The sequence below is a fragment of the Phacochoerus africanus genome, chromosome 1, assembly GCF_016906955.1.
Source record: "Phacochoerus africanus isolate WHEZ1 chromosome 1, ROS_Pafr_v1, whole genome shotgun sequence".
NCBI lineage: Eukaryota > Metazoa > Chordata > Mammalia > Artiodactyla > Suidae > Phacochoerus > Phacochoerus africanus.
Genome location: NC_062544.1, coordinates 234,191,866 through 234,216,213, shown reverse-complemented (window position 1 = coordinate 234,216,213; position 24,348 = coordinate 234,191,866). Strand labels below are relative to the sequence as shown.

General features: G+C 35.9%; 1 protein-coding gene across 9 annotated transcripts in view; it reads right to left on the bottom strand.

The window, feature by feature from the left end:
- The window catches only part of CBLB (Cbl proto-oncogene B), a 219,481-nt gene that overhangs the window by 89,919 nt on the left and 105,214 nt on the right, over positions 1-24,348 (bottom strand). For 7 of the 9 annotated variants that reach the window (XM_047793123.1, XM_047793131.1, XM_047793097.1 and 4 more), the window contains 4 exons: positions 14,452-14,608; positions 8,792-8,913; positions 5,188-5,325; positions 538-625 (listed from right to left, as the gene is read on the bottom strand). In XM_047793123.1, coding sequence (XP_047649079.1) covers positions 538-625; positions 5,188-5,325; positions 8,792-8,913; positions 14,452-14,608 — 505 coding nt within the window. The remainder of the gene's footprint in view (positions 1-537; positions 626-5,187; positions 5,326-8,791; positions 8,914-14,451; positions 14,609-24,348) is intronic. The other 2 variants (XM_047793155.1, XM_047793149.1) reach the window with 2 other exon arrangements.

Sequence of the window (24,348 nt, the reverse complement as noted above, 5' to 3'; positions counted from 1 at the left end):
CATCCTGGTGTACAGATCCTCACGTGATTATCAAGTAGTACGTATATGTCATCTAGAGTCAAACATGTTTAGATTCTGATAAACTACTGAATGTCACTCTCAAGAAAGGTTTTACCGAGTGACACTCCCACTCATAACCTATGAGGCTGCCCACAATGGATTTATAAGAATACAATTATTGTCTTCAATAGGCTTCAATTACTCATTCAACTCTAAAAACCTAACGCATAAAATATTCTAATCTTTGCAGCTTTCTATAACAATATATCTCCCCTCATATCTATCTACCTATCTATGGATTTATCTATCTCCCCACATAAATATCAAAATTATCTTGGGATAAGAATATTAACCCCAGAAATTTTTATCCAAAAAATGGAGAAAGTAATGTAATTTCTTTTTAAACACTCTCGGAATTCCTTAAACATCTTTAGTATTAAATACCAGTACATGATTTTACCTATAAGAATCTTATTTATTTCAAAGATACCATAGATGCTTATTAATTACAAATATGTTTCCAAAAATTATTCTTACCTGTGTAACTTTTATATGATCATGGGGTGTAGGTTCACATAATCCAGTTAAATCAGGATTATAACTCCTCCCATCCGGATAAAGATAGCTGGATTATAAACAGAAATGTTATTAACATCAATATGCAAGTTTTAACATACGAGGTTCTTTGATTAGATTCTTCTATATTCAGACACACATCTGGATGTTTCTTTTTCATGTAACATATCAGAAATCTATTCTATCACTGTTTCCATTAATACTACAAGTTATTTTTAGGACATTAAAATATCTAGGAATTTTTTTCATAAAAGAAACATATAATGAATATGGACTCAGCCATTAGGCAGTCGTTTTCGATTAAATACCTTTACTATATGTCCTTTTTGGTAAGTTAAAAATTTATTTTTTGGGTCACTCATGTTCTATTCCAAAATACTTTTAATAGGTGTATACCTATTTGCAATTATTACACCTTTCACCTGAAGCACACTTAATGTTAACTGTATCATTTTACACCATGCCTACCACAAGGAGAGAAAAATGGAATTAAGGGCCACGATGTTCCCACAGAAGTTGTTCAAACACTTCCATGGTGTTCTCTTTCTCTAGTTCCCCATCCCCATCTTCTATCTGTCCATCTATCCTCTATTTACCCAGACACATAGATACATGTGCACATACACATACACTTTGAAAGAAATTTAAAAACGTTACAGTTCTATGTTTTATTTACTTCAAATCAAGCTACAAACACAGAATGGTTTATAACCCTAAGGTTCCATTATCAGAGAAAATTAAAATAAGAACTAAAACTTATAATGCCATCTCACTTTTCTAAACCAGTTTCTACTCAGAAATTCATTTAAAAAGGAAGTTTAGGAGTTCCCATTGTGGCTCAGCGGTTAACGAATCCGACTAGGAACCATGGGGTTGCGGGTTCAATCCCTGGCCTTGCTCCGTGGGTTAAGGATCCAGCGTTGCTGTGAGCTGTGGTGTAGGTTGCAGATGTGGCTCGGATCCTGCGTTGCTGTGGCTCTGGTGTAGGCTGGCGGCTACAGCTCCGATTTAACCCCTATCCTGGGAACCTCCATATACCACAGGAGCGGCCCAAGAAATTGGAAAAAGCCAAAAAAAAAAAAAAAAAGGAAATCCATTGTATCAGTAAACACCTATTTTAGATTGACAAAAATATTACTGCAGGATTTCATCAATTCATTGTCATAGTTAATATCATTAGTATCTTTCTGTTCTAGATTTTGAATGAAAAATTAAGAACATAATACAACAGCAGCGAATATTTTAAAGGGGAAAAACTATACTAAAACTATCCTGTATAGAGCTGCCGTCATGGCTCAGTGGTTAATAAACCCAACTAGTATCCATAGGGACGCAGGTTCCATCCCTGGCCTTGCTCAATGGGTTAAAGATCCCGCATTGCCTTGAGCTGTGGTGTAGGTAGCAGACATGTCTTGGATCCTGTGTTGCTGTGGCTGTGATGTAGGCCAGCAGCTACAGCTCCGATTAAACCCCTAGCCTGGGAACCCCCATATGTTGTGGGTGTGGCCCTAAAAAAACAAAAGACAAAAAAAAAATCCTGTGAAATAACAAGAAATATTTATCCTTAAAGAGTCTATAAATACGTTGGTGTTAAAAATTACCCAGAAAAAAAAATGAACTTAAGAAGACAGACAATTCTCAAATGGTAAGGAACAAATCAGTTAGTTATTTTTTAAGATTTAGGAAAAAGGAGTTGCCTACATCTGAGTATGACACAAATGTAGAGTGTCATTAGAGGAGTGGGATAACATTCTACAAATATTAAATGAATAATAAGCAAAAGTTGGAAACTTTCTTTTTACCCTGAAATGTCCAGTTTTTAATATTTTATTCATCACACTTCAAAAATGTAGATATTCTAGAACGAATCCAGAAATGAAAGATTACAAGATGACAATAAGGCTGCTAGAGGAAAGATTAAAAGATTCTATCTAATGAATAAGGGGCAGTTCAGTGATTATTGTCCTTAGGACACCAGGGTGCTGCCGAGGAGCCCCTTTCAATGGCAGTGAAGGAGTAAGGGATCTTGGCTGGTTATCACTTAATGTCACACAATATCAGGTTAACTATAAGGAAAGGACAGCTGACCGTGATAGCTAGGCCAGACGATATCCAGATGATGATCTTAAGGGAAACAAACAAAACCTATTTAATTAAACACTCATTGTTTCGGCCTTTTTTTTTTTTTTTTAAGGGCCACACTGCAGCATATGGAGGTTCCCAGGTTAGGAGTCAAATCAGAGCTGTAGCTGCCAGCCTAGGCCACAGCCATAGCAACGAAGGATCCGAGCCGTGTCTGTGACCTACACCACAACTCACAGCAATGCCAGATCCTCAACCCACTGAGCTAGGCCAGGGATTGAACCCACAACCTCATGCTTCCTAGTCGGATTTGTTTCTGCTGCGCCATGACGGGAAATCTTAAAATGATAATATCTTAATGTAATCTAAAAATCCAGATGTGATCAGATATTGATGCAATCTATCACTAAAGTTCAGTTTCAACTAGCTAAACCCCTCTGAAGATGTATGTGTGTGTGTGTGTGTGTGTGTGTGTGTGTTGTGTGTGTGCTTGTAAATATTAACGGCTAAGGTGCATAGGAGTTGAGGTAAGACTGCTGATTACAATATTAATTTGTTATTTTTAGATTGACTTTTGAAAAATAGAAATAAGGCACTCTAACAATATGAATAAGCTGTATCAAAATTAGTCCACTTATAGATTTGCCTACTAATAACTTTTTATAAACTAAACTCTAAAGCACATTTTCTTCAAAACAAAAATCCTGCTATCATGGTGACTAGAAAGCTACAGAAATGCATCTTTGATGCACTAAAGGTATAAATAGCATAATAACAAGTTTATAATGACTAAAAGGAAAAAAAAGGGAAAGAGACATTGGTGTGCCATTCAATTCTTACGCAACTATTTCTTGAAAATTCACAACTTTTATCTCTTCACATAGATTCCATCACTTCTGTTTTTGCAATTAATTTGGGAAAGGTAAAACTTAAAACTATTTGCTCTTTCTGGTGGACATTCTCCTGCTAGGTTTTTATCACAATTCTTGCTATAGCAAGTTGGAGCACATGTGTCTCTAAAGTTACTTGGTGAGGCAAAAGCAGGAGAGATCAGCATGACAGTGACACTGAAAGTACAATAACGGGTGAGCGGAACGGCATATGACTGACATGAGAGACATTTACCATGGAGGGATCGATCAGACTGTCTAAACTTTATGTGTGGAGAAGAATAGCACTCTAATCTAAAATGCAAAGGGAAGTTATTTCTAAATTTTCAAAAAGTACAGCTTAAGAAAAACTGAACCTAGCTATTAACATATAACTCTGGAATATGGCTTTATTATTAATGCAAGTAAAGGAAGGGAGACATGAAGAGAAAAGGAAGGAAGGGATGAGAAAAGGATAAGAAGAAAAAGAAAATCTGACATTACTAGTCAAAAAAACATGAAAAACTAGCAATTTAACGGTTACATGAAATAAGAGAAGTCAATTAGTTACAATAGTTATTTCTTAATACATAGAGTTTTCCATCTAATTTTAAATACCTTTAAGTATTAAGTTCTCTTCCTGTGAAAGACACAAACTCACTGAAATTTGATGATGGAATTTATTTGTTACAATATACAGTTAATTTCACTGATATCACTTATGTGAATAATATTAAAAATACAACAAACTAGTGAAGATAACAAAAAAAAAAAAACAGACTCACAGATATAGAGAACAAATTAATGGATACTGGCGGGAAAAGGGGCAACCTCAGGGTAGGGGAAAAAGGTACAAACTATTAGGTGTAAAGGTGCTACAAGGATATAGTGTACAAGGCAGGGAATGTAGCCGAGATTTTCTAATAAATGTAAATGGAGTATAAACTTTAAAATTTTTGAATCACTATATTGTATACCTGTAACTTATATAACATACATAAACTATACTTCAATTAAAAAAAAAAAAAACAAAGAGGACGAAAGAGAGGAAGTGACAGAGGCAGGAGGGAGGAGAAAAAGAAGACACTAGTTTCAGATACATATCCACATTGTGCTCCCCATGGAAATAAAGCTCAGCCCATTTAATAAATAGTTGTATTTTTCTGCGAGAGAAGAGGTAATGTATGGATCTTTGGGGGTCACTTTTGTGAGCTGTCTGCTGCAAACCCACAGAAGAGGAACCCTTTGCACTTTCACTAATAGCCCAAGAAGGAGCCTGGCAGAATCTGCTCATGATTCCAAAAGCAGGATTAAAAAGGGCCCACACTGACTGGGGTGCAGTGGGAGCTCAGGAGCACGGCTAGGTAGGGAACAATTGTTCCACTAGGTCCATTCCCCAACTGTACAGTATTTTCTAATATTTGTAAGGCAATAGTTAGACCTGAAGATTGTGGAGACTGTGCTAAAAAAATCAAATGATTACATTACCTTAAAATGACTATTTTAAGAGATAAATAACTAAAACTAATGAATATTCATTTTTTAGTCTTGAAATAAAAACCAGTCAGACCATCACCCATACCATCCATTCCCTTCACCTTAATGCAGTTTCTCAAATCTGTGAATAATAAGCACCCTGACTCCCATTTCTCATACTCACAATCCTTCTCTGCTGCCATCAATCAGGGCTTGAAATAAGGGTTTGTTGTGTGGGATGGTCTGTAAGATATTGCCGTCCCCTGTCACATAGCCGATGGCCCACTGTCCCAACCTAGTGCAGCTTAACCGGAAAATGTAGCTGTAAAATATAAGAAAATTACGTTTACTTTCATTCAAAATGTGAGCAAACTACTACTAAACACTGTGTTAGATATTTCGTAAGTGAAAGAATAAAAAGAAGCACTTAGAATTTCTATCTTCCAACTTATTTTATACCGTTCTCCAACTCCATTTATTGATCTATAAAAGAATCAATGATAATCATTCCATTTAAGTATCTCCAGAGTCACTTATGAAAATAATAGAAGTTGTAAACCATCAAATAATTTACCATCAGGGGGTGCTCTGTATGATAGTGCTGGTGGTGTGAAACAGCTGTGACATCATTTTTGGAAGGTAAAAAAAAAAAAATAAGTAAAAATTAATCTGTCCATTACAGACAGAAACTGAGCCAGTTTCTACTATGGAATTCAGTATATTATCTTGCTATTTAAAATTTATGAATTTTTACTTGTTAATAACTTACTTGAAATAATACTTTTTTCTTTTAGGTATTCCAGCCACTCATCTTTAAATAAAAGATCAAAGAGCTGAACTATATTAATGAGAAGGCAAACTAGATAAGTTCATGGCTTTCCTCCAACCTAACCCTGTCAAGTTCAATACCTTGTGAAAAGAAGTCAAAATAGTTCTAAAATATAAAACAAATTAATGACAGTGCTAGAAGACACTGACTTGGTTTTAAATTCATTGTTATTTACTTACTAATTTAGCTAATTACCCATCTACTTATTATATTTTAGGTCACTTCCCTTTATTTAAATGTATCACACGCAATCTTGCGATAATATCCATATCCAGATTTTATAATCCCTTAAACAGATCAAAAAGTAGGGTAACAATCTGTTATATTTGAATACCCTGACTACTATATGTATGTGGCAAAAAGGAAGACACTGTAATTTTTAAGTATTAAGAACTTCATATTGGTTTTAGAATTTTTGATAAAGAATTTTTCAACATAGTCTAAAATCATACTCTCCTAGGAAGCCTGGAAATAAATATCAACCTGTCACTTATTAGCATCCTTCATTGTAATCACACAGAGTAATTCTACACAGACTTATGACTATCAGTTGGATCCCAAAGAAAGTATAACCTAAGGAACCCAAATGACCTTGGAATAGACCCAACTAGTTTCTTTACCATGAAGCCAAAGAGATGAAACAGTTTCCAAGAGAAGGACCAGCAAATGTTTATCTCATTTGACCTGCTTACTTTTTCCTAAACACATTTTAAATACCCCTTTGCACCTTGCATATAACAATTTACCACAGACTAACCATTTCATCTTTAATTACCTAAAAACTTAGAAGAAAGAAAAAAACTGTTACAGGGCAAAATGGAAAAGAAAGGAGGACATCCCCTTTCAGACAGCATAGGGATGAGACCTGGCTTTTGCTTCCAATATTGTCATTAATTCTCTCCATGATTTGAACAAGAAAATACAAAAATGGTTCAGTTTCTTTATTATTTTTTAGCATTGGACAAGATAATCTCCCAAATAGCTTCTGTGTTAAATATGTACGATTCCACAATTTCAACCATATTACCTCTTTCAAATCATACTCCATGAGCAAGTTACTTTGATGCCAATCAAGAGAGTAAAATTATGGACAAATCTGGTTGTGGGAAATCCTTGAACTGAAATAAAATGACTCACTTATACCACTGTCAGTGTGCACAATACCTGACCTGCCCTCGCAGTTACAATGCAATGAGAACCAGCTCTCAGACTAAACCAAAGACTCCACAGGGGCCACACTGTTTTCTGTACCCACTACCTTCTTCCAAGATACCACATAAATTCTTAAAAATAAAAAAAAGGTAGAAAATTGATAGAACACTATAAACCAGCTATGACAGGAAAAAAATAAAAAATCATTAAAAAAATAAAATTTAATTTAAAAAAGGTGGAACCTTTATACAGATAGCTATTCATATGTAAGAAAAAATAAGTTTTGTTCAGGTAAATATTTTAATTGAGTCTTTGATTTTCCTATGTAAATTAAGTTTTTATGAATAAATCTAAGACAAAATAAACTTTAATTTAAAAGGGAGAAATTTTAATTATGGCAAAGAAGAAAGGAATCAAAGAATCTGAAAGAGAATGGATGTGTATATATGCATAACTGAATCACTTTGTTGTATAGCAGAAATTATCAGAACCTTGTAAATCAATAAAACAAAAAAATACAATACAACAATAACACTGTACTTACAAGGGACTTTGTTCACGTTTGACAAAGGACACTTGCACTACTAATCAAATAAGAATATTAGATGAAAGAGGTAGGCTTTAAACAAAACCAACCAAATGCATTCCTAAAATGAAATGGCCCCTATATGAAAATCAGTGCACTTGTGCACTCATGGACACTGGGATGGTGTCTCCTATTGCAGCTTGAGTGTGAGGGAGGGCAGGTGCCACTGCTGTGGAGCCGTACCCAGCGCACTTCTTGCTGTGGCACAAGTGCCAACCATGTGCCTAATACCCTTCTATATTGCATGTGGGGGAAATGTCTGCAGCAGAAAAGAGAGACTTTGTGACTCAGATTTGCCATTAGGTAAGGTGTAATTTCTCAATCTAAGCCAGAGAGGATGCTCAAACAGCCACGCTCTGAGTTTCACATGATCTCAGCATCAAGCAAGAGGTATTATGGAAGAAGTTTTCAAGAATGTGAAATTGGTTTGGATTGTTAAAAATGGGCCTAGATGTTTTATGTACTTGTATGTGTGCATCGCATATGTATAAGTACACTTATATGTACTTATGTGTTAATATGTATTTATATGAAATTAGATGTTTATCATAGAACCAAACTGAATGTCTTGAAAAATACCCAAAAATAATGAACATGAGACTGATTTATTGTCATCAGCACAATACTCGACTATTCAAATACACAATTTTATACACAAATACAGGTGTCATGAAAAAAGTTAATATGCTCATATCTTACTCTAATTTCAAACTGAGACTTACTCTCTAAATTCACCAAATTACATATTACCCTATCCTCTTTCACTTTATGAACACTAAATTTCAGAGCAAGTATAATGTATCCATTTAAAGAATTCAATTAAGAAGCACTGTTTTGGTCTGTTACCATTTCTGTCCCCTTATCCCCATGGGTGTAACTGATTTACCTAGGAATGAAACCACAGAGAACTTTTCATCTTTTTTTTTTTGTCTTTTTAGGGCTGCACCCAAGGCATATGGAGGTTCTCAGGCTGGGGGTGTAATTGGCGCTGTAACTGCCGGCCTTTGCCACAGCCACAGCAACGCCAGATCAGAGCTGCGTCTACAACCTACACCACAGCTCACGGCAATGCTGGATCCTTAACTCACTAAGCAAGGCCAGGGATGGAACCCACAACCTCATGGTTCCTAGTCAGATTCGTTTCTACTGTGCTATGATGGGAACTCTGAGAACCTTTCGTTTTTACATACATCTCAAAATATTACTGCAAAAAAATCTTACCTTCCGGGTTTGGTGCTGTATTTCTGTAGCCGTGCTTTAACTTCATCATAAGTGAGAAATGCCATGTAACCCGGATGAGTTACTGCTAAGAAATTCCAATTCCGTAAAATAGAGCCCCAAGGCTAAAAATATAAATAAATTAAAAAATTATGTAGAGAATAGCAGCTACTCATCAACCCATCATTTAATACCCATACTGAAATTCTCCTGGATAGTTTTAAAGTGAATATGAGTTTATGGGTCTTAGGTCAACTTCCACTGTCTAACAGCTAACATGCAATTAGTTATTTTCCTTTGGAGAAATAGGATTATGCAGAAAACAGATTTCTTAAGAATAAAATGCAGAGGGCATAATCTCTTCTCTAAAAATTCTAAGTACAGCAATTGTGATCATTTTGAAACATTAACCACATCACTCTTCTGTTCAAAACCCTGTAACTTTGAATGAAAACCAAAGTCCTTGTATATGGCCTAGAAGGAACCTTACAGGATTGATCTCCAGTTCCCTTTTTGTCCGTGTCTGCTAAGACTCTCCCTCTTTCTGCCCTTCCTCTAGACACTCACGTCTCCTTGCTGCTGGCTTGAACTTAATTATACTCTGTCCCTCAGAACCTTTTCATTCACTGATCCCTCTTCCTAAACTCTTTCTCCAAATATCCATGTGATGGGTTCCTCTTTCTACTTCCTCAAGTAGCCTTCTCGGAAACCTATTTAAAATTGTTACCTCTCACCATATTCCTTATCACCCTGTATGTCTGTTTTGCACATTACTCTACATTTAGACATCTCACTTTACAGAAAAAACTCTATCACAGAGCGTAAGTGACTTGGCCAAGTCTACCCATTAACCATGAGAACAAGGAACGTGCCTGTCTTGCTTCCCAAGGTCATACCAGCACTGAAGCACAGTGTCAGCGATTACTGCTGGTGAAGAGCTCTTCAAATGAGCGATTTGCCTACAAGGCCTCCACACTTGGCTTATCCTTATACAAGGATAAAATCAGAAAAGGTTTATAGCTTAGAGGTGAGTTCTGTAAAAAAATCTTTTATGGAAATGTGTGTGCACACACGCGTGCGCACACACACACACACAGTTTGTATCATTCTCTCTTTAATAGGATTAGCTGTCCCTCCAGTTACCATGGCAAGAGAAAAAAAGGCAGCCAGTGATAGACAACTTTGCTTGAGGGTGTGAATGAATCATCTCTCCACATCTTAAAGGCTGAGCTACATTTACCCCAAGGAACTGGCAGCATACTCCATCTGATGTGCCAGAATATTAACTCAAATCTTCTGTATAAAAGAAAAAAAAAAAAAAGGTATTTTATGTTGCCAAGTGGAAGTGGCTCAAAGAGTCATTCTAGACATGGTTATTGGTGGAAGGCTCCTGCTTTTGTTTGTTTTGAGGCTTGTTCCTTGTATTGTTAAGCAACTTGCAAATTTACGAAGCAGAATTCTTTAAGCATTATATCCCTTGAGATGAGGATAATAAGAGAAAGAATGATTTAGTGATGAAGAGTTTAACCTTTTCTGACATAACAAGACAAATCTTCAGGGTATTTCCCCATCACACTAAAATATCTAACTGAGTAAAAATGAGCTCTGGAGAACACTCTTAGGAGAAGTCTGTCTATGTTCTTAAAAAAAACATGTTTTTAATTTTCTTCTTAAGGCATGACTAAAAATTGCATAAACAATACTTGGAAGAATATAAGATATCTTTAAAAAAAACTGAGAAACAACTATTATAGTAAAACGAGTTTTGTTTTATTTCGTTTTGCTTCCTCATCTACAAAGGACAAGGATGAAAATAATATAATATTTGAGTCATCTTCATTAAAAATCCACAGAAATTAATGAAAGAATTGTTTTAAAAAATGCTAAACTTTATAGAGAGCCAACACACAGATCAAATACAAGTGGAAAAAATGAAACTGGAGTTTTGAGCCAAATGCTGCAGTATTTAGCAAAAGTTTCTTAGTACATAATCCAGAGGACCAGCCTCTAACTACAAAAATATTTATGTAATAGAAAGAGTTTGCGTTTTTCTTGAGAATGTAACCCACAGACAGAAACACATGGTAGTTTTGTATTTTGTGTGTGTGCGCGCGTGCACATATGCGTGTGGGTGTTTAAAGTATTTTGCCAACTAATGGCTTAAAGAACACAAAACAAAGTGCTTTGGAGAAGGATGAATTTTGCAATCTGTTTTTTGGTGTGTTTTTTTGGCTATGCCCAGGGCATAGAGAAGTTCCCAGGCCAAGGACTGAACCTGCTCCACAGCAGTGACCAGAGCCACAGCAGTGACAACACCAGATTCTTAACCCACTGAGCCACCAGCAAACTCCACGATTTTTGAGATTATAGGAAATCTATTCTGACACCACAGCACAAAATTATTTGGAAATTCTCAAATGACTAAAGACATTAATGAAGTGAATGAAGAAGATCAGTTCCCTCCATTCTTTCAATGCCACCATGTTCAAGAATAGCCGCTTATCAACTTACAACTTACATTAGGAGTGGGGCCTCAGCTGGTCTGCCTAGAAGCTCTCCTAATCCTCACTACAACATATGACTTTTTTTCTCCCTATTCCATCAATGCTACATCTTCTATAGTCACTCGTATATTGCTCCAAATCATTCATTCCTTAGCCTGCCACCTACACATCCCATTTATTGCCCCGTTTCTCCACAACCAATTCTTCCCTAGTAGTAGGGAAATGGATGGAGAAGGGAGCAGCAGCCCCAGAGAGAGGGAAGAGGAAAGCAAAATCACTGGAGGACTTGAGCACTTGCTAATTCTAGTACCTCTGAACTATCTGGAGAGGAGAAAGATAAGATTAAAGGCAGAGCAAGAAGAGGAAGGTAGCCATTGCAAGATCTTTCCAGTGATTCCTTGCGCTTGTTCAAGTTCTGACAAAATACCAAGATGAAGGAAGTGAGGAATAAAGGAAAACCAGTGTCCACTAGCATTCTTTTTTTTTTTTTTTCTTTTCGGGCCGAGCCCACAACATATGGAAGTTCCCTGGCCAGGAAGTGAACCCTTCCACCACAAGAGAATCCTCCACCAGCTGACTTCTTTCCTTTCCTAAGCAATTCTCAACTTCACACACACACACAGAGACACAGATACACACAACCAGTGTGTATGTGTGTGCATTTCTCAACTTCACCTCCTTACCTCCACTAATACCTTTTCAAACCCTTATGCTAGTTCTCTATATCAAACCCCAATCCTAAGGGTTTTGGTACCTTGCCTGCTTTCATATTCTACTCTGCTAAATACCCTAGTCCCAACAATTTAAAGCTAGTAGGAACTGCTGCCAATTAACCACTGATATGACAACTGCAACAAAATTTTTGTTTGTGCAGTTACCGTATCCATAAAGCTTATATTTTTCATATAGACTACACAATGAAAATAAGAAAATAAATGTTACTCAATTTTTAGTTGGGTAAAAATAAAAGATCCACAAAGTGTAACTGAGTCACCATGCTGTACAGTAGAAAAAAATTGTGTTGGGGAAATAACAATAAAAAAATAAATGTTAATACACCTACTTTCTGTGTACAGAACCAATTTTATTGTATTTTAAAGCACATATATGATTACAGACTAAGCATTTGAATAATAAAATGAAGAGAGGTGAAGACTCCCAGAAATAGAGGGGCTAGTGAGAATTCTTTAGCAACTTCTGTAACTATGTGTTATAAAAGGCACTAGGCATTCTTTGGTCCACTGGTGAGATTTTGGTTTTATGATCTAACACTTTTCACAGTAGCTCTACTTAAAAGATTCTTTTCCTCTCTCATCCTCATGAGCATAAATAAGATATATGTGCCTTAGAGTGTTAAGATTACTTGGGCTGTTTTAAGGTGAAATAGCCTAAGAAAATAGGTGCACATATTAAGTGGCTGTTCTGGTAAGCATTTAACCAACATTAAGTTACCCTCATACCTATGATATATAATTCTGAGGCACTCTACTATTTAACATCCTCACTAAAAAGTCATCCAGGCTCCCCACAAAAAAATACATTCTTCCTAGAATAAACAGCTAGGCATTAAGCCTTTGAAAATGTATGAAAATAACCTTTGTTTTCTTCCTTCCCAAGAGGAAGAAGCCAAACACCTACTATTAGAATGTGTTTGTATCATGTTAAATAAATGAAGCATTTGTAAAAGTATTAGAAACGTTTAAAGAAAGAAGAGGCTCCCTTATAAAATAATTGATACCAGGTAACACAACCTTCTTCTAAAATGCATCTTAAAATCATTAAAAAAGAAAAAAATCCACTGACAATGTACATATAGCAAGGGAATAATAATGAAACTACTGTAAACAATAGTATTGAAAATAACCAAAAGCACACATTCTGCAGTTGATTATCTAATTTCTTATTCCATATGCCCAGCCAGAATTGTGATTATAAAGTTGTAATAAAGTAAAACGTATTCTATAAGTACTGTTGACAAGAGTTAATTTTCCTTCTGTTAATGGATTCTTTCATAAATTAAAAGTTAATCCCATGTAATCTTGTTCCTTACATAAATCAATCACCCGATCCCTGCAGGCTGGTACCAATCACAGAATCAAAATTTTTACAACACAAGAAACATGAAAACCACTACTATACTCTAACATTTGTTGAAAACATGTTTCAAAAGAATAAATCTTATTGCAGACTAAAATAATTTTAAAAATGTGTCAGAATATAAACAACCCTGATTTCTGATCAATGAACCTCACTTGCTAAATAATTTATATCATTATGAGAATCATAAAGATTTTAGGTGGGATTCTCATTTTGTGAATACCTGAATCTCATAGATGATATGCAATTTAGCGGCAGAGGCAAATTTCAAGTCTTCATGTTTAGACTTGAGACATACAAAAGTACAGAATGATAGCACCCGGCTTCCATCACGTAATGATACCTGCTTCTGAATAGCTATGTGAAGACAATTATAAAAGAATGATTAAAAAACAAAAACAATAAACAAGACAAGAAGTTAATCTCAAACACCTTTGAGATTAGGGAAAAAAAAAAAAAACGGCAAAAAATCTAAATAACCCAAATGAGAGACTTAAGTTAATAATGTACTATTTTGATGGGATATTCTGGAACAACTGAAAATTGAAAATTATATTGATGAAAGTATTAACTGACAAGGAAAAATGATTGAAAGAGCAAAGCAAGCTGTAAAACAGTACACATCACAGTATTCTCCTACACTGAAGAGGATAAATTTGCTATTTTCAAATTTCTATTTCCCTTCTCACCTTAGGAACACAGGCGGCAAAGGGGAGAAGTTGGGATACAACCCTAGTAAATACCTACTTGTTAAAGGTGCATTCTATCAGTTACTGGGCTAAACTTCAAAGCAAAATTCCTTTACATCAGTTTTCTCAAAGCTAACAAGCAACCACCAAGGAAAAGCACCTGATACTCAGAGCACCTGATACTCAGAGCACCTGATACTCCAAACTTAAATTCTAAATTTATATTAATGACAAAAAAATAATTAAAATTGCAGACTACCAAAAATGAGAGTATTTTTCATATATTTGTGCATATGCATGTGTGTGAAAGAAAAACACACACACAGGTGAGGGAGGCGAGAGCCCGGGATGACTAAGCAAACAGGAGGCTTACCTGAAACAGCCTGGTAAAAATATCAAATTCAAAAACCGAAATGTAATCATTACAAGTTAAATCAATTGTTGATTTTAGAGCCATTGCTTCCAGGCCAGAGCTAATTTGATGGACCTCATGAAGGCACTGTCTGAATACTTTCCATGGTACGATAGTTCTGTGCAAGGAAGAAAAAAAAAAAGTAATTGAATCAAGTGCCATTGAAGACATACCTTCTACTGAAACAGCACAATCCAATCGTAACATTAATTGCATTTGTACTCAAGACAAACAGTTGAGAATACTGTTCATAATTCAGAACACATGTAATGGGTTTTGCTAACTGGATTATTTTCCATTTGCTAAGAATGTGACAAAAATGTAAACCAGTGTTTCTCTCAAACAGTCTTTGGCAATCAAGATATTTTTAAAAGTACTTCAGAAGAAGGTATTAAGGCAAATCCTATGTGTCTGACCTCTTCATCTGTGTGTACAAATGTGTGTACATATGAACCAAGTTAAATTCTTCCCCCCTACTTATTTTCTGAAAATAATCAAAAGATGATGGGTTCATAGAACAGTAAGAGTTCTGTGTTCACTGGATAAAAGAATAGTTTGTATCCACTATTTCAAGAAATTTTAGGTGGAAAGTTATCAAGACATTTCTACTACCATTACCCTGAGATGTTCTACAGAGATGAAAAATCGTTTTTATCTAACCTTTCAAATTAATGCAAAGAAAATTTTAATGATTTTTAACGAAGTCTACTGGCTATCATATGGAAATTTATTTATTCAGTCAGTACTGACTCATTAATATTATTAAATATCCCATATCAACATTTTACTAGGTAAAGCACCTACATGGTTCAAACATTTAGAAAAGCATAGGATGGTATCCAGGGGATGGTCTCCCAACCCATCCCCTATCTGACTAGCTTCCAGCATTCACCCACCTCCTCCCCACCATGAAAATGAATAACACTCATTATTTGTCCCTTACTTTTCCTCCTTTTGGAATGTTAAATACCTATTCCTGATAGGTGGAAGAAAGCAATTAGTCACATTTAAAATTTTTCAAGCTGCACTTTTCATAACAGGACAGCATAAAAGCTATATATACCCTCTAATAAGAATGCAAATATTGAAAGCTTAGGTTTTTCTTTACTAATATCTCTTGAGAAATAAGACTCAGGCAGAATGGACTAAACTGGCCCCACCCTACACCAATCCTTCCAGGGAAGTATCACCATAAATGTAAAACTTTCACATTCATTCCATAATTATCGATTGCAGCGGCTGTCAAACTTGAGTGTGCATCAGAATTACTGAAGGGCTCGTTAGCCCAGAAATTGCTGATCCTCAACCCAAGACCTTTTTATTCAGTGTGACTGGGGTGGGGCCTTGGAACCCACAGTTCTAACAAGTCCCCAAGTGATGCAGATGCTGCTGGGCTGGTGACATCCCTTGGAGAGTCACGGATCTACTGTAACTATTAATTGCTAAGGCCAGGAACTGCAGAAAAATATAATTCTGGAAATATAAGATACTATCTGTCCTTGATGAACACTCACTTTCAGGGCAGAGATAAGATCTGTAATGCTAAAGAATCCAGCAGGGGTATCTAAGGAAGCACTGGAGAAATTCCAGAGAAGGAGTGGCCTGTGGCAAGATGAATAAATGAATGGTGAGACAGGCTTACAATACTATGTTTTATATATAAGAAAGTTTATGTTTGATACACCATTAAAAGAAAAAAATTATGAGGCTGAATACATCAAAAGACTTTTCTCTATGTCTGAAAAAAACAGGAAACCACAGAGAACCGAAGAGAGACACCACATCAGAAGCCATTTAGAAGAAACACACGTCAGACTCTGATTAAGGTTAACAAGATGCTGTTTTAAAATAACAATAAAAACTTGATAATATTAGAAGGCTATTGATTTATGGTGACATGTAAATATATAATTATGTACAGATTCATTAGCTACCTTGGAAGTAGTGCCTAAGAAGCAGTTTTCTTTTCCAAATTAGGGTTTAAATATTCAACATATAAAAGGGATGTAAGATTCAAAGTAAAAACATTAAACAAAGAACTACTGATTTAAGAATGGTATGTCTTTTCTCCTTAGTATGAAAATGTTAGGAGAATTTTGTCTTATGTACACAGTATAAAAAGCAACTAGATTGGCCACCTCTCAATATCTGTTACCATAAAAAAAAAATTATCCTCATCCCAATATTTAAGGTGCATGCTGATCATAACTCTTTTGAATACTCAGTGATTTCCCAAAGTATTTTTAAAAAATGTACAAACTTCTAAAGTGGTAGTCTAACTTACCACTTTGGAATGATAATTTACAAAGGGGCAAGCTATGTTAGCACAGTACTGGGTAAATCAGACCTTCCCCTGGTTCACTTGCGATAAATCTAATATCCAAACAAACATCCACCAGAACCTTAATTAAGGGTAGTAACAAGGATTAAAAACAAAGAGCATTATTGAGTTAACTTACTATATATAAAAGTTTATACAACAGATACCCTTCCTTTCATCAGATGAGCCAAATACCCACCATGGGAAGAAGGTGAGGGGGATGATAAGGAGGAGGGGGGGTTTCACAAGTGAAAAACAGAAATAGAGTACAATGATTTCTTTTTTTAAAAAAATGTTCTAAACTACTAGGGATCTAAATTTTTTTTCGAGTGGATTTCAAGTTGCCACCACATTCTTTCCTGAGGTTTGTGGTGGGAGGAGGGGAAAAGGCAGAGGATGACTGTTCACACCTTTACTGAAACTGTAGCAACACCTCAAAGTGGTGGTTTCTACCACCTCTTCCCCTAGAGATGAAGCTAGTAAGAGAACACATTAATGGCAAACTGTTTTACACACATGTAGAAACATCAGTGTGCTGGCAGAGACCTGGAAAAAAGGAAAGAGGCAAAGAAAGAAAAGGAATAAAACATAAAAGGGGCAATTAAGCTTCAAGCTCTCACAAATCCAGAAGTATTTTAATCTGTCCTTGCCACTTACTATTATATATCACTTTATTACAAGTTGAATTAACTTTAAAATCCAATGAAAGCACAAGTATCCATCAATCCACAAAGAAATTAATAAAAAACCAATAATCACGTTATTTCTGGATCTCTAAACTTCCAAAAGGAGTAAAAATGAGAGCTGCCAGTTATTGATAACTTACCATCTGCCAATCACAAAAGTACTGAGTTTGTCACAGCAATAGCATGAGGCTGGTGATATATTTCTCCTCATAAAAGAAACAGGAAAATTGGGGCTTAGAGAGGTTAAGTGATTTGCCCAAGAAAGACCTTATGTATGCCAGGTATTGTACCAGATTCAGAACAAAAATATAAACAAAGCCACAATCTAGTAAGTGGAAAGATTTGTAAATAACTTATATTGTGCTGTGTGCTAAGGTTATCACAGAAGAAGATTTATGTGCTATGGGATCCCAATGGGATGGAGATCCTTGCAATTAGGGACTGCATCTTACTCATCTTTGCCCAAGACAGAATAGTATGCAACTAAAACTGCTATAATTAAACTATGTCTAGGGAAGGCAAGAGAATGTTTCATAGAAGAGGAACCTAGAAATCTGAGTGTACTACCACTAACCTACTAGATAGAAATGGTTTGATGACTTAAAAAAAACACGATAGTCTATTCACACAGTGTTAGGAGAGATAATAACTTTATATACCTTAAAATCCCCTACCAGAGTGGCTTATTAAAGTTAAAAAGACAAATGATGTCATAAAATGTTGGGAAGGATACAGAACAACAGGAAACTTTAGGCACAGTAAAACTGATTAAATTGGCCAACTGTTTTGGAAAAAACTCTTTGGTGATCTACAAAAAGCTACCAAGGCTAGAACCAGGTATAAACTAGAAGAAAGAAACCCCACTCTGAGATACACATCCAACAGAAATGTACACATATGTAAAAAAAATGTACAAAAATGTTCATAGCAGCACTACTGATAATAATCCAAAGGAAGAAGAATCCAATGCCCAGTACCAACAGAACGAAGATGTAAACTTGCTCCAATGGAGCAGAGGAATGAACAAGAACATGGATGAACTTTCTAAACATAATAAAGAGTGAAAAAATCCCAGATATTTTAAAGAGTACAATTGTATGATTTCAACAATGTATGATTTTATGGTATAGAAGTTAGCATACTCTGGGCAGGCAATGTCAGCATGGGACTGGCTGAAGAGTTACGGGAAGAGGAATTCTGAACCACAATAATACATAATTACCTTATCTGGGTGGTGTTTACTTTATTAAAATTCCCCATCTTCCACTTATGATGTGTATGTACTTTTCTATATGCATATTAAACTTTAAAACTTTACATTAGAATTCTAAGATTAGGAGAATAAATCTGGAAATGGACAAAGCACCCGCCATTGTATAAACAAGAAAATTGTTTGCTGGTCTGGGGTTCTGTTGCTATGGTGCTGGTTTGGTAGTGATGGTAGTTGTTTAAATCCACTCTAGCTCAGGGATATAAAAATGTCATCTTGACTTCAAATACAACGAAAATGTGTTCTATCTATACTAACCCAGTCCAATTTTAATTTCATCTGAATTTTGGTCAGAAAATTCACCATGATTATCAAAGATATGTTCAGTGGCAGTACCTTTAAGTTGCTTTTGTTCAGAAGATAATAAAACATTCATAAGATATTTGATATGGTTTTTTTTTTTTTTTTTTGCTCTTTAGGGTCTCAATTGTTACATATGGAAGTTCCCAGGCTAACGGTCAAGTTGGAGCTATAGCTGCCAACCACAGCCATAGCAATGCACGATCCAAGCTGCGTCTGCAACCTACACCACAGCTCATGGCAATGCCAGAGCCTTAACCCACTGAGCAAGGCCAGGGATCAAACACAAAACCTCATGGTTCCTAGTCAGATTCATTTCCGCCGTACCACAACGGGAACTCCCAAGATAATTGACATGTTTTGATTTTTATTATGGATGCAAAATATTCATTAACCCAACATTCCTAAGTCTGTTGATATTTTGTATCTAGTTATTCCTTATATCCAATCTTTTTTTGTAACAACTATTTAGTGGATATGAAAATAGATGCCTGGAGTTCCCGTCCTGGCTCAGTGGTTAACAAATCTGACTAGGAACCATGAGGTTGCAGGTTCTATCCCTGGCTTTGCTCAGTGGGTTGAGGATCTGGCATTGCCGTGAGCTGTGGTGTAGATCGCAGACACAGCTCAGATCCTGCGTTGCTGTGGCTCTTGCGTAGGCCGGCAGCTACAGCTCCGATTAGACCCCTAGCCTGGGAAACTCCACATGCTGTGGGAGCGGCCCAAGAAATGGCAAAAAGACAAAAAGAAAAAGAAAATAGATGCCTAATAAGCTATTACAGCTCTTGCTCTTCCATCACTAAAAGAAAAACAACCTTTTTCCAGCAACCTACAGAAAGAACATATCAAAACCACTCTGGTCAAATAGTCCCTTGCAACTCATCATAGATGGGATGGTAACCCAGGCTACCAAAGCTATTCACGATTAGATCAAATCACTCTTCCTCCTAAGTGTAAAATTCTTGACTTCCATACAGAAAGATGCAAGATGCCAAGTATTTGTGATAGGTTTTTGTCAAAAAAGTTCATAATGATTTGTTTTGTCTATAGCATAAACGAGTATTCTCTGTACAAGGAAAAGTATCATTCTCATTTTTACATTCTGAAACAGATTTAGAATCAAATATTTTTTTATGATTGCAGAAATGAGGAAATGGATTCTTTAGCATAATTCTTGATTTTCTCAATAAACTCATTCATGTGATAGATTTGATGCTTTCTAACATCTGGTCTCAACCTAACTTTCAAACATAATAAACAATAAATTTACTGTAACCAGGAAATTACCTTATACTTTATAATTAATTTACTAATTTATAATTTCATTTACTTTCCAGCCTTGAAAAGAACTTTTTTTTTCGTCTTTTCTAGGGCCACACCTGCGGCATATGCAGGTTCCCAGGCTAGGGGTCTAATCAGAGCTACACCCACTGGCCTACGCCAGAACCACAGCAACGCGGGATCTGAGCTGCGTCTGCAACCTACACCATGGCTCACGGCAATGCCAGATCCTTAACCCACTGAGAGAGGCCAGGGATCGAACCTGCAACCTCATGGTTCCTAATCAGATTCATTAACCACTGAGCCACGACAGGAACTCCTGAAAAGAAACTTTATTGGAGGAAAGGAATGGGAAGAGAAACTGCAAATATAATCCATAAAAATACGTCATTCTATTTAAAAATTTCCCATTTAATAGCCATCGAACATAGAAAAATAGGTTCTGGTTTGAAACAATATTGGCTCTTTTTAATGCACAACTGTTCTTTAGGAGATTTGCTGTGAAAGTTCAATGATACTTGGTAGGTTCATAAAACACACAAGATAGCAAGATGTCTCTGATCTACCAAGCTCAGATGCAACAAAATTAGGAAATTATATACCCTAAAATTAGAGAGTCCTGCCACAGACCTTCTGTTTAGCATTATGAGCCCAGTCTGGTCCTATAAATAAAGCCTATAATAAAACAAAATTCCTCATAAATCTCTCTACATAGGTCAGTTACATTAACAAGCAATGAGTGAATAAATCAAGGCCAAAAATATAGAATTTCTAATAACACTTTTAATCCTCATAAGAAAAACTATATACATATTGTAGTTCATAAATAGATACCCCTCAAATTTCTACTATCAAGAGAAACTACTGATGACTACAGGTTAACGAGTGAAAAACAAAGCTACAGAGAAAAACAATTATTGTTTCCTACCAATTATCAACATTCAGAATAAGGAAAATAGGGAGATGAATCACCAGCAGTCTATTAATGAAAAATAAATACTAAATATTAATTTTATAAAACTTCATTTACTTTGCCTTTAAGTCACAGTTTCTCCACCAGAAGAACCTGATTCTATAAAACTGTAAGAGTCTGAGATTCTACCCTATTTGCAAGCTAACAAGTTAGCCTATCTCAGTTGTAGGGATGTTGGCGGAAGATACAGGATCTGTAGGTCAAAGAGTCAGAGCCAAAGGACTTTGTTACTCACAGGAAGCAGTGGTCAGAGTATCAACATTTTCTTGCACCCTGAGCTCTGATTCCCATAGGAAAATGCAAAGAGAACCAAGTGACACGTATACACACAGTGACTTCTGCAACTGGAGAAGAACCTAGGACTCAGGGAGCCCAAATATCGTAAAATGGTTAGTAAGTATACCTGTCCCTGGATCTGCAGAGAAATACCAATCTTTACATTACAAAGTTGTAGGCAAGCACGCTCTCTGCTCCAGAAGGAGAAACTGCCTCTCCACCAACCAAGATAGAAACGCCCCACAGAGAAGGGAACAAATGGGTAGAGGGATGAAGAACCAGGACCTTTTTGATTCCAGGGGCACCTTATTAAATACTTTATGAAAACAATGTTTTTTATGAATACAAAATAAGAATTTCTGAGAACGGGAATAAAGGGCTTCAAAACTTTTAATTAAATCAAACTGATCAGTTTGACCAGAACTAAGAAATGGAGAAAATGCGAAATCTACTTCAAAACAAAACAAAACAGGGCCCTGCATAAGAGAACTTTTAAAATGATGGTTTAGAAACACAATTGCTGCAAATTTTAGTGATTGGTTTAATATTCCAAATTATTCAAAAAACAATGGTCTTAGCAAATGGCATGAGTGAATTTTCCTTAATTGGCAGAGCAGACAAAAACAATAAAACGAAACCAAAAACAAATTACTTGTGAAGATGGGACAAGTAAAAATAAGAAGCCAAAATCTTGATACAAACAGGTTAAACTTTAGAAGACAAGGGTAGAATTTTATCTTATCATTAAGGAGTTTAGAAACTTCAAAATAGAAAGAGGTATTTTCAGACTCTACGTCCTAGGGTGGCTGGTGGTAACCCACCAGCAGTCTTGGCAGAAAGTAAGACACATTAATCTACCTACTCAGTGCACAGAAAAACCCCATGTACCTACTATTCAGTGCACACCAAAAACGCAACACATCTACTCAGTGCAACACAGGGGAGCCTACCCTAGCTATAAAGGAGACTTGCAGAATGTTAAAAAAAAAAAAAAAAAAAAGAGAGAGAGAGAGAATAAGTGAAGTTATAAATGCCTTGTTGTTACCACATCTGATGAAAACTTTTCCATCTGTATCTACTTGATCTTTCAGTACCATCATCTGCTTCATCTCCCTCTTTGTTTAAATCCTACCTTCCTTTGGCATCTATAATAAGACACTCCCCAGGTTTATGTCTACTTCCCTGGTAATGCCTCCATTTCCTTAAACATCCTCTGTGCATCCATCATTCATAAGAATTCTTTAAGAATCTGTCCTCTTCATTCTCCCTGCACATTCTGCATGATCTCCCTCATCAGTAGTCTGGCAGTTTCACAAATTCAGATATCTGAACACCAAGAAGATAATACATATGAATGAAGACGTCCAGGTAAGGACTGCAAGGAACTGGGAGGAGGAGGGCCCCTCTACACTGGGCAGCTGTCATCCAGGTCCAGCCGATTGCTTCCCTGTCAGAGTTCAGATCCTATTTTGTCATCACTCCCAATTTCTCAATGAAATTCAATACAACATTTTTCATAAGGGCAATAATTTTTTAAAGTAACCAATTAAATTTTAAATGTAAACACTGCCTGAGGCCAAGGAAAACATTCTACAGGCTGTCAATCTGCAAACTCATAAATGTTCTCTCTATCCTAAAATCTGTCTCTAATTCTATATTCTTTCCCTCAAGGTTGTATATCTCGCCTACTAATAGATATCACCACATGGATTTAACTAGACTCACAAAACTGAACATATGCCAAACTGAATTTATGTGGTTTCCCAATCTCTTCTTCCTATTTTACCTGTCTCAGTAAATAGTATCTAGTTTTCAAATGAGAAATTGAGACATCACATTTGACTCATTTCTTGTACCTCATATATCTTAATAATCAAGTACAGTTAATTTTATTTTCATATCATTCTCAAATTCATGCACTTTTTATTATTATTATCATTATCAAAACTGATAATCAAAACAATTATTATCATGATCAATAACATCATCATCACCTAGTTTTCCACAACAGCTTCCTATCTATCTCTCTCCTATTTCATCAGTTTCTCAAGTGTGAAATGGAATGCAGGCATGAGAGGGGAGGGCAGTCATAGACCCCAGAGGGTATACAAAATGATTAAGATGAGAAGGAAATACTGAAATTCTACTTGCATTTTCATGTAATTTTAAAAATTTGTATTATGTACCCTTTATCTTATGAGAATATACAATATTTATATAGTAATACATATTTTTATACATATGTATGTACGTAGATGATATAAATAAATTGATAATTATATGCTCAAAAAGTAGCTAGTAATAAGGTAGTAATAAGGAATACAATCGAATGGGTGTGTAAACCACCACTCAAATTCATTATCCATACTTTAGCAAGAGCGGCCCACCTAAAATCCAGGTGTGGCCACTTTCTACTTAAAAGCCATCTATGGGCTCCCACTGTTCTCGGGGCTCCAAAGAACAGAGTTTTAAAAGTGCAGCTCTGCACGTGGAAAAGCAAAGTCCAAATGGGCATAAATGGGCAGAGCTTTCAAAGCATAGTCCAAGAGAGAGAATAACAACTTTAAGTATTTTTGTCCTTGAGGCAGGTGAATTCCTGTAGTGGATCATAACCCACCACCCCACACTTGGATTCCATGTTCACCAAAGAATGTTCTGGATACAATATGGCTCCACATATAATTTATCTACATCCTCATCTGCCTGTCAGTAGCATTAATTTTTGTAAATTAGTAAACCAACTACAATGAAA